The sequence below is a fragment of the Suricata suricatta genome, chromosome 13 (genome assembly GCF_006229205.1).
Source record: "Suricata suricatta isolate VVHF042 chromosome 13, meerkat_22Aug2017_6uvM2_HiC, whole genome shotgun sequence".
NCBI lineage: Eukaryota > Metazoa > Chordata > Mammalia > Carnivora > Herpestidae > Suricata > Suricata suricatta.
Window position 1 is genome coordinate 82,193,738 of NC_043712.1, and position 22,661 is coordinate 82,216,398.

The 22,661-nt window shown below is 48.8% G+C and overlaps 1 protein-coding gene across 2 annotated transcripts in view; it reads left to right on the forward strand.

The window, feature by feature from the left end:
- SMARCA2 (SWI/SNF related, matrix associated, actin dependent regulator of chromatin, subfamily a, member 2) overlaps positions 1-22,661 on the forward strand; it is a 135,424-nt gene that overhangs the window by 69,097 nt on the left and 43,666 nt on the right. For both annotated transcript variants that reach the window (XM_029920627.1, XM_029920628.1), the window contains exon 22: positions 1,046-1,264. In XM_029920627.1, coding sequence (XP_029776487.1) covers positions 1,046-1,264 — 219 coding nt within the window. The remainder of the gene's footprint in view (positions 1-1,045; positions 1,265-22,661) is intronic.

Here is a 22,661-nt window from a genome sequence, read left to right on the forward strand (position 1 = left end):
ACATTGAATCTCTAGTTCAGTACCTGATAGAACAGAAGGAAGAGGGGGAAAGGTAAATGATTTAATGGTTAATGGTCTGTTTGTCAAAATCGTACATCTGGCTAGCTATATATAATATATATGTATATATCATAGGCAGCAATTTAGTGGAGATCTTATTTGTTTTTTTTGTTTGTTTTTTAAGCTCTCAGATTGTTTACTTCTAGATTAAAGCCAAGTGTGCAGCACTCAATTTACCTATAAGTGCACAGGGTTCTTAAAAAAACAAAGCAAGAAGTGGGAAAGTAGGCATTTGACAGTGATGAAAATATATAAAAGGGAGACATTTCACTTAAAACTTGATCATTTGAGGTTATGTTGCATCTGAGGTTTTCTCCGGTGCTATAGTATTTTCATAAGAGCTAAACGTTTTAGAAGTGAAAGAGTTGAACATTCATCTCACAGAGCCCATGGTGGGCCGAAAATCCAATACATTCATGGCTGAATGACTAATCAAGCCATTTATGTGCCCACATGTCCAAGTCCAAGGGTGGTCACTCGTCAGCGATGCTTGGGTTGCGGACCTTTTTTTCCCCCCCTCTGATTGTTTAATTAAAAGCTTGAGTCCTACTGAGTCCGAGGAGGTGTTCCTAACGAAGCTCCTCTTGTATATGCCGGCGCAGCAGCAAACTGTAGCTCCAGGGCTCATATTTCTTAAATACGCCCCCAATTGGAATTTTCCCACTGTTACTTAAAGGGTAGCTTTCGCACACACCCAGATGGAGTAAAGGGATTTGTGAAGAGCATATTTCAAATGCATGAATTTCAAAGATGGGGTACAGAAGGAGGGAAGAGGTTTTACCTTGCAGAGTCTCTGCCGGGGCAGTGTGCATGGGGAAGGAGCCAGAGCAGGGCAGCCAGGATGGAGACTCTAGGGGAAAAGCAGAAAGGGACCCGGAAGCCATAGGAGGAGGTGACTCCTCAAAGTTTGTTTTAAATGTTTTTTAACTTAAAAAAAGAGCCCCCCCCACTTCCCATTGGTGAACCTTGTGCTTACCACCCGCAGCGCATGGACATGGACCGGCGGAGGGAGGACGCCAGGAACCCCAAGCGCAAGCCCCGCCTGATGGAGGAGGACGAGCTGCCCTCCTGGATCATTAAGGACGACGCCGAGGTTGAGCGGCTCACGTGCGAGGAGGAGGAGGAGAAGATCTTCGGCCGGGGGTCCCGCCAGCGCCGGGACGTGGACTACAGCGACGCCCTCACGGAGAAGCAGTGGCTGAGGGTAGGCCTGGCTCTCTTACCTCTTCGTGCAGGTGGCTGCTCTCGTCGGCTCGGGAAGCGGGGGGCCCAGGGGCGATTTGCCCGTGACAGCAGAGCTCGGGGAAGGTCATTCCGCTGTTGCTTGGACGCTTTGCATTTCAAGGCAGTGCCTGGAAATAGATGACCAGTGTTTCGCTAGAGCCGAATTGGCCATTGGAAGCAGTGAGGTCCGTTCGTGTTTTATGGTCTGTGGCCCGGGCAGGCCTCACCTCGGAGTTAGAATTCTAATGTGGAAAGGGGCCTTAGAGGTCTTTTCACTGTTCCCCCTCAATTTCGTGGTCTTCAGGTAGAGTTTTACTTTTCCAAGGTCTGCAGAGAGAGTTCGGAGACAGTGGTGTTTTCTGGCCGCATTGTGAGTTTCCTAGACCCAAAAACTGGAGCTGGAAGGTGTCTTTGGAGTCTCTTGGTTTTAGAGACAAAGCAGTTGTGGTGGCCCAAGGAAGTTAGAGCTAGAAGGTCTCTCGGTGTTCTCTTGGTTTCATAGACAAAGCGGTTGTGGCCCAGAGAGGTTGAGTGACTATACGGGATCACACAGCCAGCTAGAAATAAGAATCTGCGAGTGCTGAACCATTTGCGTGCTCAGTTTTGGGTAATCTGATCTGTCCCACTGCAAACACACACTGATGCTCGGAAATGTTATTCTGTAGTTTGGGGAATTCCCCACCCACTTTGGAAAATGTTGATTTCTCATTTCGAGTGGGGAAGGAAATCTCAGGTTGTTGCCTGGGGAGCAGAGAAATCCCACAGGGCACCTAGGAGTGACCTTGTGTGAATGCCGAGGCCGGTGGGAATCTTCGCTTTGAAGGTTTGGCCCTGCTTTCCGTCCCAGGGAGCAGCCTGGGCACCTGCCTTGATGACAAACTAGGATCCACGTCCCAGGCTGGACCAGTACATGCGGGCTGGAAAGAGTCAGCACCGCTGGGCGAAAACCAAACAAAATAGAAGCTGTTGTTGTGAGTTGTTCATTTCATCGAAAGGGAATGCGGTTCCCGAGCTTGGTAAAACGTGGCTTTTAGGACCCAGGACACAAATAAGGTAGGTGGGTAGGAAGGCGATTGGAAGTATTTTGAGATTGGGTATCAGAGGCCAGTGGGTCTTGGCATCACTTGAGATGTGATTGACTCAGGATGCTGTAGGATGAAGGAGACGTGACCTGAATTCTGAAAAGACTGAAAAAGAGAGAGACTAAGAAGGCATTGCTCGTACTTATGGTCGAACGATGGCATGTGAAATGTAACTTCCTGTGTGTATTGTCCCACCCGGACGTTCCAGTGGCCCCAGATCATGGCGTTAGTGGTTTCTTTTGTTTTCGTTCTTGTGAGGCAGGAGTTGTTTAATTAAGACCCGTTCTATAATGTGGAGAGTTCTGTGTTTGTTGCATAACCGTTTCTGAGTTCAGGAAACGTCTCTTCCCTTTCTCCTTCATTTAGGCAATAAACTAAGTATCCGGAGTCCTATTACAGATGAGATGAGGTGACAGCCCAGGCCAACATTGAAAGTCAGTCTTTATATGTAGAATCTCGAGGTGTGACAAGCAAAATAACCTTGTGTATTGGGGCAAGAATCTGGCTGAACTTAATCATTGGTGGGGGGCGCATGGGTGGTTCAGTATGTTGAGCATCCTACTCTTGATGTTGGCTCAGCTCATGAACTCACAATTTGCAGGTTCAAGCCCTGCATCAGGCTCTGTGCTGAGTGCAGAACCTGCTAAAGATTCTCTCCCTCCCCCCCCCCCCTCTCAAATAAATGAATAAATAAATAATCATTGGAAAATGCTCTTACAAAAAAGATAACATTATGGATCTTAGGAGGTTTTCAACTTTAGAGTGCCTCATTTTTTCTTTTTCATTCCGTTCATATCACCAATGAATAACACAGTGCCTGGCACACAGTAGGAACTTAGGGAGGTTTGTGAAATGAAATTACAACCTTGTAAGAGCAAAGTAGAAATTGACTCACTTACCATAATGTTAGAATAGCCTTTCTCTTTCTAGTGCTCCAGTAGACTTTCTTTGACCTATAACACACGCGTCTAAAAGTGGAAAACTAGTTTGCTTTTCAAAACTACACTGTGGAATTCATGTTTATGATGCTCACGCTGAGGGGTCTTGCAAGATACCAGATCACCCAGGAAAGACAAAAGCATTCTCGGCACAGCTGTATTGTAATAAGCCTTTTTGTGAATCGCTCTTTTGGAAGTTGTATGTTTACGTTTGGTAGCAGCTAGCAACTTGCTTTCAACCCGGACAAGCAGTTAATGCACCAGGGCCCATCATCTCCACATTCAAAACAGATACTTCCTGTGCTTTGTTTTCTTGGCACCAGCAGCAATCCTGGTTCATATCAGCCCACTAAGCTTTTCCGATAAGAACCTTGTATTCAAGGGGTTTTCACGAGCCTGGTGGTGAGGGGATGTTCTCCACCAGCTTAGAATCGAATGCAGTGAATGGGCCCAGCCAACACAGCCTTGAAAGGGCATGTGGCAAAGACCGTCTGTAAGCAATGCTGAAACAGGGCTAAGACACTTCTTCTTTGTCCTGGCAGTGCTGTCCAAAGCCTGCTTGGCGGGGGCACATAGAATCCCAGAGCCAGCAGGCCCTGAGTGGAGCAGCTGCTCATCCCGTGCTGGAACCGCATTCTCCACGGTCCCCTCTCAAGGAACCGCTCAGCCTCTCTGTCTACATAGCCCCTCCAGGTCATGGTCAACCCTGATTGTTGGTTCTTTCCCCACCTTGGAACAGAATCCTCTTTCCTTGTAGCTGCTCCTCCCTGGCCTTGATTCTATCTCCTTGGTCCGGAATGAACTCGCCCCTGCCCCCCACCCTGCTCGCTCTTTGGAAGCTTTCTCATCCTTCAAGGCCCAGCTGCCTTGGCCGCCACATCTGTGGCACCTTCACAAATACCCAGTAATTGAACTTTCCCCTGTGTTCTCACATGCCTTTGCCTGTTCTTCTGTCACAGCTCCAATCCAGTTTCCTTGCGTTCTTGCTAGCTGCCGACATGCCTGCTGTCTTCATCGTGGGTAAGGTGGGTCTTGCTACAGCTTAGGAATCCCACGTGTAAATAGTAAGCACCCATGGAGTGCCACCTTGAATGAGGACCAGATTGGTGTGGGAGAGTAGAGCCTAGGGTCAAGTTCACGGCTGCAACAGCTGGACCTCACCAAGCCCCATTCATGGGCCTGTTCAAAAAACTAAGTAGAATTTTGTCTCTCAGGAAAGCCCTAGGGGAGTCTGGCCTATTCAAGGACCCAGGCTGACCGAACCTCCGCCGGCTTGTCCGTCTGCGTCCCAGTGAGCTGGGAGCGGGGGAGACCGCACCCAGTGGTGGGTGTGGGGTTTGGTCAGGCCAGGCCTGCATGCTTCTCTATCATTTCCGCTCAGACTCCATCGGCGGGAAGTCGGTCGCGTGGCCACACCAGCCGTAAAGGACTCTGGGAAATGTGGCCTGGCTGCCAGCCCAGGAAAATAAGATTTTGGTGACTGGCTAGCAGAACACGTAGGTTAAATTTAAGTGATACGGCCACTGTCTTTGACAATTTTATTACGGTTTTATCACAAACAGGTTTTATTTTATAATCATATTATGCTAAAAATTCCCACAGTGACCTTTAGACAATCTGTTGAGTTGGAAGGTTTCTGTATTCATAATGTTGTTTTAAATGAGAAGGATCACAATTCCAAACACAGCTCCATTAAAAAAAGAAACAAACGTTTTTTGCAAGTTGTTCTGACATCCCTGTTTCCATGGAGGGAAACTTAGATTTCTTGGGCATTAGCCCATGCTGAGCTGACTCGTCTTTTTTTGGGTAGTCGGATCAACACGCCTGTACCCCATGGGCTGTTTCTCTCCTCTTCCTGGGCGCCTGCTGTCCCATCTTCTTCTCAAGTGGCATCTGGAAAAAGGCACAAGTCAACATTTCATCATGGCCTTGGGGACTGGTGCCAGGTTCTGTCCTGTGCGCCCCTGCTGGGCTCTGTGCAGGGCTGCCGCATGCCCCGTCCGTCCCCGGACGCCCTGATGGGCCATTGGTTCCCGTCCCTTGGTCCCTTGGGAGACTTCCGTGATCTGTGCTATTTAAGCCTGGGGTCCCAACATCGAGGGGGGTGGTCAGCCCTCCTGCACTCTGAAGTCGCCTGAGGACTGCGGTCTCTCTGGTGTTGCCAGGTGTCCCTCCTCGGCTCTCTCGTGCCCCAGTGGAGCATCTGCAAAGTCTTGGCTGCTTTCTTCCCACCGTGCAGAATTCGAGACAGCCCAGCCCCGTTTCTTAACAAGGCACAGTCCCCTCCTCGGGGGGTTGTTAGGACTGAAGCTTCTAGAATCTGATGGGTGGGTGGGGCTGAGGGAGATTTTTAAAACCAGCAAGACAGGCAGGGCCCCGGGGTGGCTCAGACAGCTCAGCTCTCCACTTCAGCTCAGATCATGATCTCCCAGTTCAGCAGTTCGAGCCCTGTGTCGGGCTCTGCTGACTGCTCAGAGCCTGGAGCCTGCTTCGGAATCTGTGTGTGTGTCTCTCTCTCTCTCTCTCTCTCTCTCTCTCTCGCTCTCTCTCTGCCCTCCCCCCCCCCCGACCCCGGTCAAGCTCTGTCTCTCTCAAAAAATGCTAAAAAAAAAAAAAAAAAAATTAAAAAAATAAAACAAGTGAGACAAAAATGTCTCACTTGGGCACATTGAATCTGACCCTGTGAACACCTTGTAAAGGACCCTCCCAGAACCTTGGAAGGAGCTGAAAAATTTTAACTCTGGGCACTATTGGGGCGTCCTTCCTCTTCTTCTTGTGCCCACCCCACATGCACCCCAAGTTGGGACCCTCATGGGCGAACATTCCATTTCAACCCCACCCAGGTTCCCGTCTGTCACCACCTACCCAGCACTGGCACAGACCCCACACGTTAAAGGACTCAGCCCCCAACAAGACGCCGCCTCCCTCACCCACCAACCACACTTTCGGGGGCCCCCCAGGCCACCTGCACTTCGTTCTGACTGACTGGCTATAACTTCAGGGGCTCTCATGACCCCCGCTGCTTCAGTGATTTTCTCTGATGATGACTGGAACTCAGAAAAGCACCGCTTTGTGATCCCAGTTACAGTACAGAAGCCACAAGTCAGGAGGACCGGCCAATGAAGAGATGCGGTGGGTGAGGTCTGAGAAGGGGACACAGAGTTTCCCCCGCCCTCTCCTCAGTGAGTCAGGGCACCCATCGGTGTGTGCACCAGGCCTCCCCGGAGCTGCAGCGTCCAGAGTTTTTATGGGGGGCTCATTACTACAGGGACGCGAATAATCAAAGCCATGAGCTGGGCGATTGGACCCCCTCTCCAGGGCCCCACCCCTCCCAGGCTGGCCTGCCCAACAGCCCAACCATCTAATCCAGTGGTTGGCCCTTCTGGTGACTGTCCTGATCCTGAAGCCCGCGAGGGGCCCTCCCTGGGTCACCTCGTTAGCATAACAAAGACACCGCTACCACTCAGGAAATTCCTGGGGCTTTAGAAGCTCTGTGCCAGCAACCCAGGACAAAGACCAGACACACTTTATATGACAGGTGGCAATATCCTCAGGCCTGACCTTTTGCCTCTCTTCCACTTTCCTCCCTTTCTGGCCAAGAAACAAGGCGTTGTGCCCTGCCTTCCCATCCTGTATGTCACAACCTTGCATCCACACATGGCCCGGCCATGCGGTTCGGCGCCACGGCTCCTGGAAGTTCTGCGGGTCCCTGTCCACGAGGGCAGCTCTTGATGGCAAAGAGCCTTTGGAATTGAGGAGACCCCCTTCCCGCAACAAATCCTGATTCAGCCTGCTGTTCCGATGGTGGGCTCACAAGTCCATTTTTGGAAGTCCCTGGTATCCTTTGGGGTTCTTTTCTTTGCATACCAACATTATCCTAATCCTTCTGAAAGCAGCGGGGCGACTCCCCCGAATGGGGAATGGTGCCTTTAGAAGGCCTAAAAGAGAATAGGAATGTGGTTTTAAAAATATTACCTCCGTTAGCATAGCTTTCCCCGTGGTGTAGCCCAGGGGACGACAGCACGCACCGTGTGCTGCGTGTGTGTGTGTGTGTGTGTGTGTGTGTGTGTGTTCACATGCTGTGTGTGTGCACACACGGTAATTGTCTCGTGTTGATGATTTCTTGGAAAACTGTCTTCGTCTCTTTCTGTGTGAGGGCAGGCATTCTGCCGGCCGGAGCTGGCAGCTGTCTGGTGAGCCCAGGGGGACAGGTTCTTTGGTTCAGCTCCTGCCACATGTGCCCTGTCCGGGACGTCTCTAGAATTGTATCATTCTTGAGGCTGGAACTCCGTAAAACCGGCGTGATTGCAGAGCTAAAGCTGGGCTGGGGGTGAAGTCCAGAGGGCTGAGGTTTTGTCCATTCTTCCTGTTCCTTTGGCCCTGCCGCCAACTTCAGAATCCTTCCCTTTCCTGAAAACACTTAGTGACACCCCAGAATTTATTTAATTGCCGACGGAGTGATTTGTGCCCTACCGCACTTGAAGATAATTGGAATGCAAACTAAATTATGTGCTCTGTAGAACATTTAATTGCCAGCCGGTTAGAGAGAACACACTTTGAAGAAGATGCTTTTGTTTCATAGCGGATGGGATGTCACGAAACTGATTTGGAAAGGTCCTTCTTAATTGCTGGTGGCGCTCTGTGGGCTCCGCATGTATGAGCATGAAGATGCTTGTTTGGCTGGTTGGGTTTTTGGTGTACCGCATAAGCTCCGGTGATGAAGGAAGGTAGCTCTTGGTTTTGCGATGCCTTATGAGTTGGACCCCAAACCACATTTCATGAATGATGGCGGTAAAATCACTTCCTCGCATCTTTGAACCTAGGGATAGATGCAGCTAGTTTTAGAAGTTTCCGGGTCTCGAGAGGGACCCCCAGGAAGGGCAACAGAGAGAATTCCCTCCTTTTCCTCAACCAGACTGTTACCCACTAAGAGCTCAAGCATCCCCGTGATTTTTATGCCTATGGTCCTGTCTCCTGACCACTAAAGAGATGATTTTGGGTTTGCTCTTCCCACAGCTCAAAGTGGCGCAAAGAGTAACAAAATCTTAAAACGTAAAGTAGTAAGGGGCAATCAGGAAGTAAAATGAGACGATTCTCGAGGGCATTTACCTGTGTGCCTTAAAAAGCGACGTAATACCAGGTTGCAAATACACGCTGAGATCCTGTAAGTGGCTTTCCATCCCCATCAGCCTGTGCCAAACCCTGCCTGGGAAGGAGGCAGAGAACTCCACGAGAGGTAGTCACGAAGGACTGGAAAAAGTACCAAGAGAGTTTAAAGAGATTGGCATTTCAAACAAAATATTTGAAACTCTGTTGACATACACAGTGAAAAATAGCAGAATCACCTTCTCGCCTATCCAAAGAGGATTTTTCTCTCTAGAAATCGTTGAAACAGGATAATTCTCCTGTGTTGGGGCTGCGTTAAGTATGATCCAGCCTGAAATCAGAGACAGGGGCTGAAAACTCCTAGCTCTAATCACAGCCAGGAGCACCTGTGACTCTGTGAGATGTACTTTTCTCTTAAAATATCTGACAAGGTTTTCTCTGTGTGTGTGTCTTTGATTTTTTGGATTCTTTACTGAAAGTATAATGTGCCTATTGCCTTTAATCTGTTCGTGCTTCTCTTTTGTTTGGTCACTTTGAGTCATTTTTCTTTGCTTTTTTGCTATAAGATATAAAAATTGATTTTTTTTTCCTTTTATTTAGCTTTTAAATTAAGTTGGGTCGTCAGATCTACTGGGGCAAAATTTCTAGCAAGCTGCATTTCCGTTTTTATACACAAGGGAGAGCTAAGGCCCCAGAAAATAGATTTGGGTTTTGCCAAGTTTCACGCTCAGTAGTACTTTAGGAAGTCCTGAACGGATTGATGGCAGGAGTTTGAATTGTTTGGGGGAAATATTTGACGGCAGTAAAAGCATTTTGGTCACTTTTCAACACTTTTTATTTTTATTCGTACATCCACTGGCTGGATTGTGTTCACAGCGATTGGACCTTACTGGGTATGTTGTTCCCTTTTGTCAAAATTGCGAAGAAATAGTCCTCAAAGGACCAGCTAAAATAAATATTAAAGGCGGAGGCGCAAGAGAGACTTGATTTGCTCAGTTTTTGAAACTGTGGTGCGTGGAATTTCTGGTTTCAAGTTTAATCCTCTGAAGCAGGATTGGGCTCTGAAGTGCAACTCAGGCGTGGAAAGTAACCGTGGGAAACGGGCTGGCCGATATCAACAAGCCCCCATGAGCCCGCAGTATCTTTACGTGGCGCTGACCCTTGCAGGGAAATAGATGGTTTTAAAAAAATGTGCGTGTTTTTTTTTTTGAATCACAATTTGGTTTCTGTCCTACGCTTTTTTTACTTCTTTTTTCTTCAGTTGGTAAAACTGCACAAGGACGATCTTTGTGAAAGAATTTTTGTCTTTGGCAAGTAAAGAGTATATAAATCTAAGGTGTGAGATGCGGTGTTTTGATAGAGGTATAGGTTTTGAAATGACGTCATTTATGGGGTGGAGGTGGGGGAGGGGACGGTATTGGGAAGTCAGAGACAGGGCTGTGCCTCTCTCTCGTGGGTGTCACAGCTGTCCCTTTGGGGGCTGTCTACCTGAGGAGTTTAGATAGTGGTCAAGCACGTCAGCCTTGGAGGGGCGCCTGGGGGCTCAGTAAGTTTGGTGCCTAACTTCAGCTAAAGTCACGATCTCACGGATTGTAGGTTCAAGCCCCGCGTCGGGCTCTGTGCTCAGAGCCTGGAGCCTGCTTCCGAGTCTGTGTCTCTCTCTCTCTCTCTCTCTCTCTCTCTCTCTCTCTCTCTCTCTCTCTCTCTCTCTCTCTCTCTCTCTGCCTCTCCCGGACTAGCACTCAGTCTCTCTTTCTCTCTGAAAAAATAAATATAAAAAAGAATTTTTTTTAAAGTAAGCCTTGGGATCTGATGAACCAGGTGCAAATCCCAGCTCCATCCAATGATAACTAGCCTGTGACCCCGCGTGCCTAGTGTAACCTCTCTTAGCTTTGCTATAAAATGAGGGAAGTAATCGCATGTTCTTCATAGAGTTTTCTGAGGTTTCAATGCATAGGATAGAACCTGCTTCATGTAAGAAGGATTCCAAAAACAAATAAGCTATGACGAAAAAGTCCTCACTATTTCAGAGTGAACCTGATAAGTAACAGTAAAAGAGAAAGCAAACGTCTTTCTGATGCCTATCTTGAGAACACGCTTGGGGTGACAGGAGAAAGGGAAGGGGGTGAGTAAAGACACCTTATCCCCACTCAGCGAAATTAGGGAGGACGGAATGTTGACTTGCTGCATATGTTGTGTGCTAGGCCCACAGACTACCTCAAGCCCACCACCCTATCCGCACTTGGCTATCTGCTGTCTGTTCTGGAGGTTTCTCCCTATCCCTGCACGGGTGCCGGAAGACCCAGGGGCCAGCTGTCAGGACCCGGGCCTGTGGGTCCTGGCCCCGCCGCCAGCCAGGCCTGTGACCGCGGGCCTCCTGGCTGAGTTAGTTGCATGATCTTTGATTTGCAGGATCCCTTCTACGACCTCCCAAATCCAGGAAGCTGCTCTGCCTTTCACTTTGTCCTCTGGTTTGGGTAACGATCATCCTCTGCTTTTCCTATTAGTGGGTCTGCGCTTGGAGGCTGTTTGAAAGCAAATTCACTTCGAAGCCCATTTATTGAACGTTGAGTAGGTTGAACTGCACTGCGCTCGGAGCGGGGAAAGCGGCGTTAATCGTCAAGTTTCTGTTCCTTACTGTCGGAGCCGTGCCCGCCTTATTAGTGCAATTAAGAGCCAGATTTGAGAGATGCTATTAGAGATAATAGTGCACACTTAGCCACCTTAAAGAGCTTGTCAAGAGCAGGTCTCCGGGTGTACACAGATGGGAATTAATAGAGATTAAAATAGATTGTGAGACGCTGTAACATGTGGGGCTTCTAACTGAGCTGCGATGAGCAGTTTAGGCAACATGGATTCTACTTGATGCTAGAGTTGTAGAGTCCCGCCTCTGGGGACATGATTTCTGATTTTCCCTCCCCCAGTCCTAAAGACCTCCACAGGTGGCAAGGGCAGTCACTTCTTGGACTGTGCCCTCCACACACAGAGGGCAACAGAAGTCACCTCCTGGCTGCCCCCACCCTCCCAGACCCAAACACCTCTCTGACAGCCACGCCTGTGCTCCTGGGGTTTCTCCCCATCCTGCTTGTGCCCCCTAGTGATGGAGAAATACAGCACATCCTCCACCTTTGAGCAAAGACAAGGAGGGCTAATGGGTTAGGTGCTGGGGCAGGTGACATATGCAGATTCGTGGAATCTTGGAGGATGGCTTTTCCTCTTTGTTCACAGCAGTTCAGGGGGCTGACCCAGGGAGCTCAGAGGGTACTTTCAAAAACAGATACCAACTCCCATCACCCGCTACCCTGCCTCCCCCACCCGCCACAAAAAACCCTCCATCGGTCTCCTACCGCAAGTGCAGTGAAACACCTTGGCGTGGCCCAGGTGGCGTGGCCATGTGGCCGCTGCCGGGCCTTTGACCCTCACCTTCTCCCCTAGCTCTCAGGAAGGCTTTCACACCAGGCTGTCTTCCGGTTCCCCTGCACTTCCAGGAAGGCCCCTTCCCAGACGGCTATCTCCTTCCCCTAATGGACTCTTTCTGGAATGATCCCTCCTGGCTACCCCTGCTGAAATAGCCCCACCCTGCCAGGGTCCGTCAGTGCCCTAGGCTAGTTGTCTTCATGGCCATCACGCCAAGGTTATCCTACGGTCTCCTTCCACCGGCCTTCAGCCCCAAGAAAGCCGGCACGCTCCCCTGTCTGGCCCAGTGCCCTACGCCAGCATCTGAGCGCCTCACCCATCGTTAGCACTCGGCCAAGGCTTGTGACGGCGAGAGCAGACCAGCCAGAAACGTGGGCTCGGGGGGGATTTGGTTGCAGTCTGTGTCCTTTTGGCACGCACTGAATCCTGCGTTGCTTTTCGCTTTTTGGTTTTTGTTTTTTTGACTGATGTGGGTCAAGGTAGACATTGTTGGCATTCTTTCCCATTAGGGTCCAGTGATCTGTGTCTCCTTGGAAAGATTTCTCACTTAAAAGAATTCTAAAGGCATGAAGTTTTGACATAAGTGTTCGTGAGCTTCTCAAGAATTTGAAGGCTCTGTTCTAATTTCAGAGCACATTGATGAAGATCACTTAACTATGCATACAGAAGTACAACCGTTGCTCCAACCCAGCACTTTCCTGGAAATTGCCAGAGACTTTGCAATGGCCGTTTTCCAGCTCAAACCCTTATATTTCTTTTCCGGCAAAAACTAGAGTAGCACATCTAATCTAACTGGAAATGAAAAGGCAAAAAGAAAGCGCCTGGGTGGTTCAGTCTGTTAAGCGTCTGACTTCAGCCCAGGTCATGACCTCACGGTTCATGAGTTCAAGCCCCACATGGGGCTCTGAGCTGTCCTGGAGTCTGCTTTGGATTCTGTGTCTCCCTCTGTCTCTCTCTCTCTGCTCCTCCCCTGCTTGTGCTCTGTCTCTGTCTCTCAAAAATGAATAAGCGTTAAAAACATTTTTTTAAAAAGCACTAAATTAATTGGGTTTTCATTTTTAGTTTTGGACAAGAAAACCCCAAGAAGAAAATATGCATATTAAGAATAAGGCCCTGGACTTTTGCATGGCTTCCTTTCTTGTTTTCTATTAGAGAATGTGGGATTGTCTGAATCATGAAAAATTGTAGATGGAACCCTGACACTTCGCTCCAGGCAAAGCTTGCTCTGCCCCTCCTGCTGAAATACAATATTAAAGTCACTGCTCATAGCCCTTTGTAGAAAGCATAATCCTACTGCAGGAAGTTGTTTCATAAAATATCCCTCCCTTGGATTTGGGGTAGAATATATTCTAATGATTATTTAAAATGATATTCTCAAGGGGCACCCGGGTGGCTCAGTCAGTAAGTGCCCAACTTCGGCTCATGTCATGATTCACAGTTGGTGAGTTCAAGCCCCGCATCGGGCTTTCTGCTGACAGCTCAGAGCCTGGAGTCTGTTTTGGATTCTGTGTCTCCTTCTCTCTGGCCCTCCCCCACTCATTTTGTTAGCACTTTCTCTCTCTCTCTCAAAAGTAAACATTAAATAATTTTTAAGAATAAAATGATAGTCTCAAAACTTGATCGAGGCTGTGAATGGGTCTATGCCTGTCTTCCAGGTTGCCTCTGACAATTTAGTGGGAAGAGCAGGGGTTAACGATCTGTCTGCCATAGGCTTACTGAATGACATCTTGATGAGTCACGTCCCCAGGGGGGATGACTTTGAGGAAGAGGCGGTGCCCTGTCTTTCCTGCCCTGTCCTTAACTTGACTCTCGGCCTTTGGGGACCCTGGAGAGAACTGTGTGGATTTACCCTGGTCTGGCTCCAGCTGGGAGACCCAGCTCTCAGGGATGAAAACAGAGAGGCACAGGGCACAGGATTCCTGCTTGTTCTCAGGAAGGCTTTCTCTTGAAAATGCAGACCAGTCACAGGGTCCTGTCGCGCGTAGGAGGACTCAGTGCACCATCCAGTGATTGGGACAGTCTGGTTGTCTGCAGCATTTAGAGAGATGAGCTGAGTCCCTGTGCTGATGGGGCATGATGGACTGGGCGCCAGCATAGGTGGGCATGTGGAGGGAGCAGCGCCCCTGCCGTGTGGGACCACCGGTCCCACGCAGCTGGTCGGGGCTCTGCCATTCTGCACAGAGAGACACCAAGCATTTTCTAGCGCTCGGTCATCAAGAAGAAACCACTCACCCCTTGATTATTTTTTTTTAATCCCTTGCACACTACCACGTACGTAACAGCTGACAAATGAGTTTATTTTCTTCATTGACACATATCAACCCCCCCCAAATTAACAAGACCAAATCCATTTACACTCATTTGAATAAAAAATCAAACAACTCAGAGCACCTGGGTGGCTCAGTTGGTTGAGTGACCGGCTTTGGCTCAGGTCATGATCTCACGGTTTGTGGGTTCGAGCCCCACATCAGGCTCTGTGCTGACAGCTCAGAGCCTGGAGCCTGCTTCAGATTTTGTGTCTTCCTCTCTCTCTGACCCTCCCCTGCTCACGCTATCTTTCTCTCTGTGTCTCTCAAAAATCAATAAAACATTACAAAATATATTTTTAGAAAAATTAGTACTTGGGGCGTCTGGGTGGCTCAGTCAGTGGAGCAGCCGACCTCAGCTCAGGTCATGATCTCGCAGGTCGTGAGTTTCGGCCCCACATTGGGCTCGCTGCTCTCGGCGCAGAGCCTGCTTGGGATCCTTTACCTCCCCTGTTTCCACTCTCTCTCAAAAATAAATAAAACCTTTTTTAAAAAAGCAGTGCACTAAAGTCATGGCATATTACTGGAAGGCACCAGAAAGTATCTGGAGACCAACCGACCTTGCAGGGGGATCCCTGACGTAAATACAGGTTCTGCAAGAAAAGTGATCGACCCACTTACTTGAGGGGTTTTTATTGCCACCATGTTTCCCTCTTACACGAATCTGGAGATGGACTGTTTTCTTCGCCGTAAATTTCTGCATTTTTATAATCAGCACCCAAACCCGTGGGAGCTTTAATTTTTTTTCAAAGTAAAATTCAAAATACTTTTTCGAAAGGCATTTCCCCTCCCCCCCATCATAAAAGCATAATAAGAAATACAGAAGAGTGAGGTGAAGGGTAGAAAATAGAAGCACCTGTGATCTCACTGACCTTCACGTTCCAGGTTGGAGACGGAGCCAAGTAAAACATGGACGATGGTTAATTCGGTGCCATTACGTTCAGAATTATTTTTAACCTGTTAGGAGGCTGCTTGTTGGCTCTTTTGTAGCAGTTTCTGTAAATCTCAACCCATGAGGCCCATCAAGCCCCAGCCTGTCATTAGGGATATTTGCACGTCCTTCGGTTCGGTCTTAAGAACATTCTGTTTTTCGGGGCTCCCTGTGCCAAAGGGACTGATGTTTTTTTTTTTTTTCTTAAGGCCATTAAGGGATAAGTGGGGGCACACCTTCCCACAGTGGAATCGCGATTTTTGCTTCTCCCTAAACCGGGCCCTTATGTCTCCACTTGAGATTTCACCGGCTGTGACCCTCTCGTTTCAAAATTGCTTTCACCTCCCTGTATCATGTTGTTGGTGCTTTCTTTGCTACCACAAAATGGGCTCATGGCATCCCATCCCCCTCCCAAGACGGATCTGGGTTTGTTGGGTATTTTTTTTTGACATGTAGTTGACATAAAAAAAAAAAAAAACACTGTCTCTTTTTAGTTGCCAGATCTGAATTCTTAATACAAATTCCTTCCCGTAGACTTTTCAGGACGTTTAGTTCCGACGCTGCCCTTTCCCGCTCTCTGTCCCAGACAGAGCTAGCCGGGGAGCCGCAAATACATACCATGTTTTAATCCCCTCATAGACTTGGAGTCGATGTTATTTTTCCCATTTTACAGATGAGGCACTGAGCCTCATAGGTGGGGAGGTGAGTTTTCGGGTGGAGCGTTTGGGACACAGAAGGTGTGACAAATGCTGGACCTTAAGTTTAGTGCCTTTTAAACATCTTGAAAATGTACATCTGGGCAAGACCACGCGACTGTGGGGTCTTGGTCAAAGACAAATCCCACCCCAGTTTACAGCCCCTTTGCCCACGGAGCCACGCCCCTCCTGGCTTGTGAATTCCAACTGCTTCCGGAAAAGGGGCGGGAGCCCAGGTCAGATTAGCAACAGGTGAGTCTCTCGAGGACCCTGTGAGGACTCGCCTCTGGGGACCTCCGAGACCACCTTGGAGGTGGAATGGTGTCAGACATACCTCGGGAGGGGACAAGACCTGCCACTCCTCAGGACGCGCCTCTTGGCCCACCTCCTCCTGCTGAGCAGTGGGACTCTGGGCTTTGAGGGACTCAGGTGGTCGCCCCTCCCTGCTGGATCTCAGGGTTGTGAGTTTGACACCCACGTTGGGTGTAGAGATGACTGAAAATAAGTAAAATTGAAAAGTAAAATAAAGGTTAGGGTGGCTCAGACGGTTAAGCATCTGATTTCAGCCCGTGTCATGATCTCAAAGTTCATGAGTTCAAGCCTGGTGTTGGGCTCTCTGCTGACAGCTCAGAACATGGAGCTGCTTCAGGTTCTGGGTCTCCCTCTCTCTCTCTGTCCCTCCCCCACTCACATGCGCTCTCCCCCTCTCGCTTGGGCTCACAATCTCTCTCTTTCGCTCACTCTCTCTCAAAAATAAATAAACATTGAAAAAATTTTAATAAATAAAAGTAAAATAAAGGCAGTTTAAAGATATAGGCTGAGGCAGGGCCAACAAAGCCCCTAAATCTTTATTTTGCCCCATCTGTCTGGCTTATTTTTAATTCACCATCTGATTGTGTAGCATCCCTTGGACAGAAGTCATTGAAGCCAGGCCTTGACCATACTTAGTAAGCCCTGCCGTTCTGAGAAAGCAGAAGAATAAAGAATGAAGATTTAATTTTATTTCAACAAGATTTTGGGGTCCCATTTTTGGGTGAGAAAGGCATCAATCTAAATGCCTTTACATTTTGATTAAGATGATTTTTTTTTAATTCCCAAAGAGACTCAGGCTGATAAGCGATTCAGATGTTTTTGGACAACAGTGAGTGCTCTTACAAAGCAGAGCTAAATAAACAGTGAACAAAAGTACAGGTAACACACTGTAAAAAGTACCAGCATGGGAGATCATGTAGGATTTTATGAAGGAAGTGGCTTTTCAGCCATTCCTGCAAGAAGGAGCATGATTTGCATAGGACGGGGGGGGGGGGTCAGGAAGAGAGAGTTCCAGATTCGACCCACACTGAGGTGTGGAAATGTGTGGCTCCTTCCACCGAGACCTTGTGGTTAGGAGTGCTGTGTTCTTATAGAGATAGAAATGGGGGAGAAAAGCTGGAGGGGGGGGGTGGTTCTTGGGGGTGGAGCATGACCCAGGAAGCTGGGCTTTACTCGATTCGATTGAAAGACACGTAGGGTCTGCAATGGGAGAACCCATGTGTGTTCCTCCTTTGAAGCAGAAGATAACCATTTGCTTTTTGAAGGATGAATCAGGGCCCAGGAGAGAGGGCGAGGGAAACCCACAGGCAGCCCATTATCTCTGGCCCTCCCTGTGCCAGAGGAGACCGAACAGAAGGAAAAGAGCTCTTTCAGGGGTAGACCCCACAGCGACGGGCAGGCCTGCCAGACTCTAAGGAGGGACTGTCATGGTTTTAAAGGTTTTTAGGTTGGATCCTCAGGGAAATGATGCGGCCCTTTGATGAGCCAGAGAGGAATACGTGTTCTGTAGGGAAAAGAGCGATGAATTTGAGCTGGGACATTTGACCGAGATCCTGGAAATGACACCTGGTAACTCCAGGGCGAGTCCAGGCTAGAGCAAGAATGTTTGAAGCCACGTGCATCGAAAGCACAGTGAAGCCAGGGGCAGTCTGGATCTCCACAGAAGGTGTCCCGTCCAGAGCAGGGGACCGGACTTCTTGAGTGGCAAAGGGCTGCTGGGAGCGCACCCACCACCCACTGAGGGTTGCGAGTCAGTGTCCAGGCTACTCAGCAGAGGGACCTTCACCAACGGCCCCACTTGGGAAGCAGGCAGGCCAGAGCCTTCACAAGATGGTGGTTTCTGTTCTCCGCCCCACCCCCCTCCAGGGGAGGGGTTTGAAGTTCTTTAGTGCCCAAGCCTCCACGGGTCATTAGGAGACCCCTCACCTGCCCCTGGTGAGGGTGCCACACGAGAGCGACGTCTGCTGTGGGCTCAGGGCAGGCCCGTTTTACTGCATGTTTACTCCTGGGAGCATGAAAAAGAGAGACAGAGGTCAAAGGAAAACTTGGGAAATCTGCACTCAAGGGGAGAAAAAGGTGGCAAGAAAAGGTTGAGAACCCCAAGACTGTGGGGTTATAGGAAGGAGAGATTTCAAATAAGGAGCAGTGGATGAGAAAGTAAATAAGGCCTTAGACCAAACTAACAGGGCAATTTGGAAGCTTTGAACAACTTTTGAAAAATAGCAGCTGTCCTGGGTGCTAAGGAGTTTTACTCTGCGGTTGGGGAAGTCCTTTCAGCGGTACAGGTGACCGCAGAGGTTGGCAGTAAAGGAGCGGAGAAATGAGAAGACCGGGGAAGACACAGAAAGTTCGATGCTAGAGTTTATGATTTCGTCCTTGTAGATTCACGTAGAAGTATCCAGAACAGGTACACTTGGCATTCATGGCCCATGTCCAATAAACAAGGGCAGTTTTCCCAGGGGGTCCTGTCTGCACCTTCCATTTGTATCCCAACTCTATACTCTGTGACTTTGCTTCCCCAAGTGCTGTGCTCTGATACCCTAGGGCAAGTGGAGAAAACTGGAGGCATGATCTCAATAAGAAAAGATCAGAATGATCTTTTACAGCTGGGACCACCCAGAGTGGGGGGATGAGTTGGTGGAGGCCTGGCCCAAGGGAGTAGGAGACACTCCAGGTGAGAACGGAGAGAGAAATCACAAAGGTGGGGATAACTATGGCGCTGTGGGGCCAGGTACTGGCTTTCTGCTCTGCGCCAGGAAGCATGGCAGCTCAGATTGGGTCAAATCGGATTATGGAGCCCTCCGGAGTCTGGCGGTGAGACTTGGAACCGAGTCCAAAGGATAACTTTGCAACCTGAGTAGGGCAGTCACCTAATGAAAGAAGTGTTTCAGATCTGGCCAATGGGATGTAGCCCATAACTGCTCAGGAAAAAAAATCATAATTGAGCTATTTAGATCTTCTTGCAGGGGAGAAAAGGCTGGATGACAAGAAAGAGCAAGCAAGGTAGTATGACTTTTCTTTTGACTCCCATTCTGAAAAAAAAAAAAACAGCAGAGACCTTCTTAACTTCTTAATCACCGTCAGTAGTGGGTCAGTGAAAATATTAAACTGGGGACATGTCGCTTATATGCAGATGAAACCTTTAAAGGGAAACATACCGAGTATTTCTCTCTTTTTTACTTATTTTTGAAGTTGCCTCTGTGAGTCTACTGACTAGTCTTTCGTGCCTGAGTAACCCTGTTATGTTTCACTTAGGGCTTCCAGTTTGGGTGTTCGAATCTTTTTCTTTTTTTAAGTTCATCTTTATTGAGAGATGAGGAACAAAGTCGTAAGACCGGTCAAGTATACATTTGGGAAGGACTGCCCCTTGCCCTTTGTGAACACATCCGTCTCCGGAGGGCAAATCCTGATACTTAAAAAGCACGCAGAGTGCATACTCCTGCCCACATGATGAGTCCAGCCCGTGCCAAGTTCAGCAACACTGCTTTGCGTCTTAAGCCACGCCCCTTTCATGGAGTCTTTCCTTATGCAGGTGGTCACTAGAAGTTAGAGCCCCGTTTCTTTTCACGACTGTGTTTCATTTTATGCACTCTCCAGTGGAATTGTGTCGTTTGACTAACAAGCATAACTGGCCTCAGGATCTTTGGGAGTACAACTGAGTGCTGGTCTAGGAGCCAGGGAAGAGCCCGGGGCCCTCACTGCGGGCGGGGCCGTAAGCGGAGGGGGACAGAAGGAGCCTTTTCACTTCCTTTAGATTTAGTGACGGACAGGTGTGCCTCCTATAAACCTCTTACCAGGAGCTCTCTTCCTGGAATAGTACGTTGGGGAGATTTTCTGCACATAAATGCGACCACTAGGTAGAGCCGGTCACTGCTCTGTGCAGATGACCGGCCACGTTTCAGGTGACGCCGCCCCTCCTGCCCAGCACTGCCCATGCTTATTTCAGCCACCGATTCCCAACGGAACTTCTGGTCCTGGCTTAGGCTCCCAGCAGGCCCCAGAAGCCGTGAAGGGCCAAGTAGTGCTAAGCACGTTTGTTAGTAAAATCGGTCATAGTTACCTCTATTCTTGTTTGTGCTTTAAAATTAGACTCGTTTTAAGGTTTATCACGTGACCAACAGTGTTATAACATGGACTCAGAATTCTTTTTTTGAATTTTGAAATTACTGACCTGGAATTAAATAGGGTCAGATAACCTCACGTATGTTTAGAAGCGCCGTGGAGACCTAACTTGAGCAGATCTCAGCCTGAAACTGTCCTGTGTGTCCAAGTCGACTTCCGAGTTTAACTGGGGCCTAAGAACATCTGTGCCCATATGTGTCTGTGCGCGCACACACTTGTCTCTGGGTGGGAGTAGCCAGTTACGAGTACAGGTCTGTGCACGTGGAGTTAGGGCCTCCCTGGCAGCGGCCACTCTGCTCTGCTCCTTCAGCGTCAGCTCCCACACCAACTCAGTGTACTCTTGCGCGCTGGCTGGCAGTCCGAGTTCCTAAGAGAAGTGAACTGTTTTGGCCACTTTTCTGTGGATGGAGAGACCCTCTTGCCAGGCCCGGGCCAAGCCTGGGGACGGTCCTTTCTGAGAACACAGCCCCTTCCCGGTCGCACCAGGTGAGACGAGGCCAGGGTGAAGTTGCCGGACACGGAGCGTGGCAGCAGGCCGCCCGCACTACAGATAGGGCACTGTCCCTTCCATCCGAGGTCGGGCATGAAAGGCCAAGGCTGCTGTCGCTTGCTCAGAGGGATGTTAAGGCTCCTTTGGGAGGTCGTCCCTTGGTGTCATTCCAGTTCACACATTTCCAATGCCAAGAGAGTTAAAAAAAAAAAAAAAAGCCTCAGTCCCCCTAACAAATTTCACTTACCAGGTGAATCAGTCTGCTGTGGCTGCAGTAACAAAATACCACAGACCGTGTGGCTTAAAGGACAGAAATTGAAGTTTCTCACAGAGCAGGAGGCTGACAACCCAAGATCAAGGTATCGACAGGGTTGATTTCTTTTGCTGCCTCCCTCCCTGGCTTGTAGACACCGCTTTCCGCCGTGTCTTCACGTGGTCTTAGGTCTGTCCCAATCTCCTCTTCTAACAAGGACCCCAGTTGTACTGAGGTCAAGCTCACCCTAATGACCTCTTTCTACCTTAGTTATCTCTTTAAAGGGCTTGTCTCCAAATACATAGACATGCTGAGGCACCCTAGGGCTTAGGACCTCACCGTAGGAGTTTGGGAGGGGGACACAGGAGGGTATGCCAGAAGGCCAAGATACGCCGTGTCGTTATATACAGTACAAACTTGGCTGCTGGCTCTTGCACCCCCGCTGTGTAAGTGACAGACGCACGTGATGATCCAGAACCGTTCCCATCACTTGTGTCACAGTGTGCTGGTGACTGGTCACTGAGTGGCTGTTAGCTCCGTCCAGGGGCAGATGGTGAAGCATGGGGCTGTGGTGCCTCCTTGCTTCCCACTGGTAGACCCACACAGCACTCTACCAAAGTAGATCATCGGGAGAAGGAACCGGCCACCAAAGGCGAAAGTGCAGGGGGAGGGGGAAAAAAAACCCACAAGGTGAATTTGGATGTGATTGGATTTGAAAACTCAGCATCGTCGTGAAGACTGGAGGAGTCTTACATGAAACTTTAGTGTAAGCCACCCTGGACACAGTCCAGGGGATATAAAAAGACAGGGCTAGTCATCTCAGTATATTTCAGTTTAAATTGAATTGGAGCATTTACTATGAAGGCATCTATACATCTATATATATTTATATATATAAATCCCAAACAACTTGACCAGTGTTGACGCCAGAGTGTTGAAGTTCTGCATTAAAAGAGCATGGTGATCACGGGGAGACCGGAGAAGAACTTTCCTACCAGAAAAGGCCAGCTCCGTGGTTTTAGAAGTGGGTGTGGATGGAGTGGGTGGGTGGGCGCTGCTGTGAAGTTTGCACCCAGGGCCTGAGGATTATCCAGTATTGCCTGTTGATGGGCCCGGTCTCTTCTGGAAGACCCCTCTGTGGGGAGCTGAGGCGAAGAAAGATGTAAGGTCATAGAGTGACCCTAACGGAGGATCTGGATAGTCTGCTAGAGGAGCTTTGTCGAAGGTAATGGTGAAGAAGAAGTTGATGACGTCCCAAAGGAGGAGACAGCGGCCAACAAACAAACAAAACACTCACATCAGGGGTTCATCTGAGTGTGAGACATTTCACAACATTGAAAGGGCAAAGGGCGAAATGCTGGAAGCTGATCCTGGGAGAAAGGATTGTGCTGTTCCAGAAGTTATTTGATGAGAAGAGGAAAGCCAATGCTGTCCAATACCGATAAGGTGTTCTTTTTTTTTTTTTAACCACAAAAATTCCTCCTAATGCTCATTTCTAATATTTTAAGTTCATGAACTAAATAGATACTCATTTTACTACGTTTTTCATTTTCTCATGTGCCGGTCCCCAGCAATACGTTTTTAATTTTTTGACGTACATTTGTAAGGGTCCTGGAAAAAATTGTGATTTTCTAATTCTTAGACTGGATTTTTGCAGTTTCAAATTGTGCAGTCATGTGTGTGGCGCCGTACTTCGTGTACAAAGTGACGAGCGTGCACGTGTGC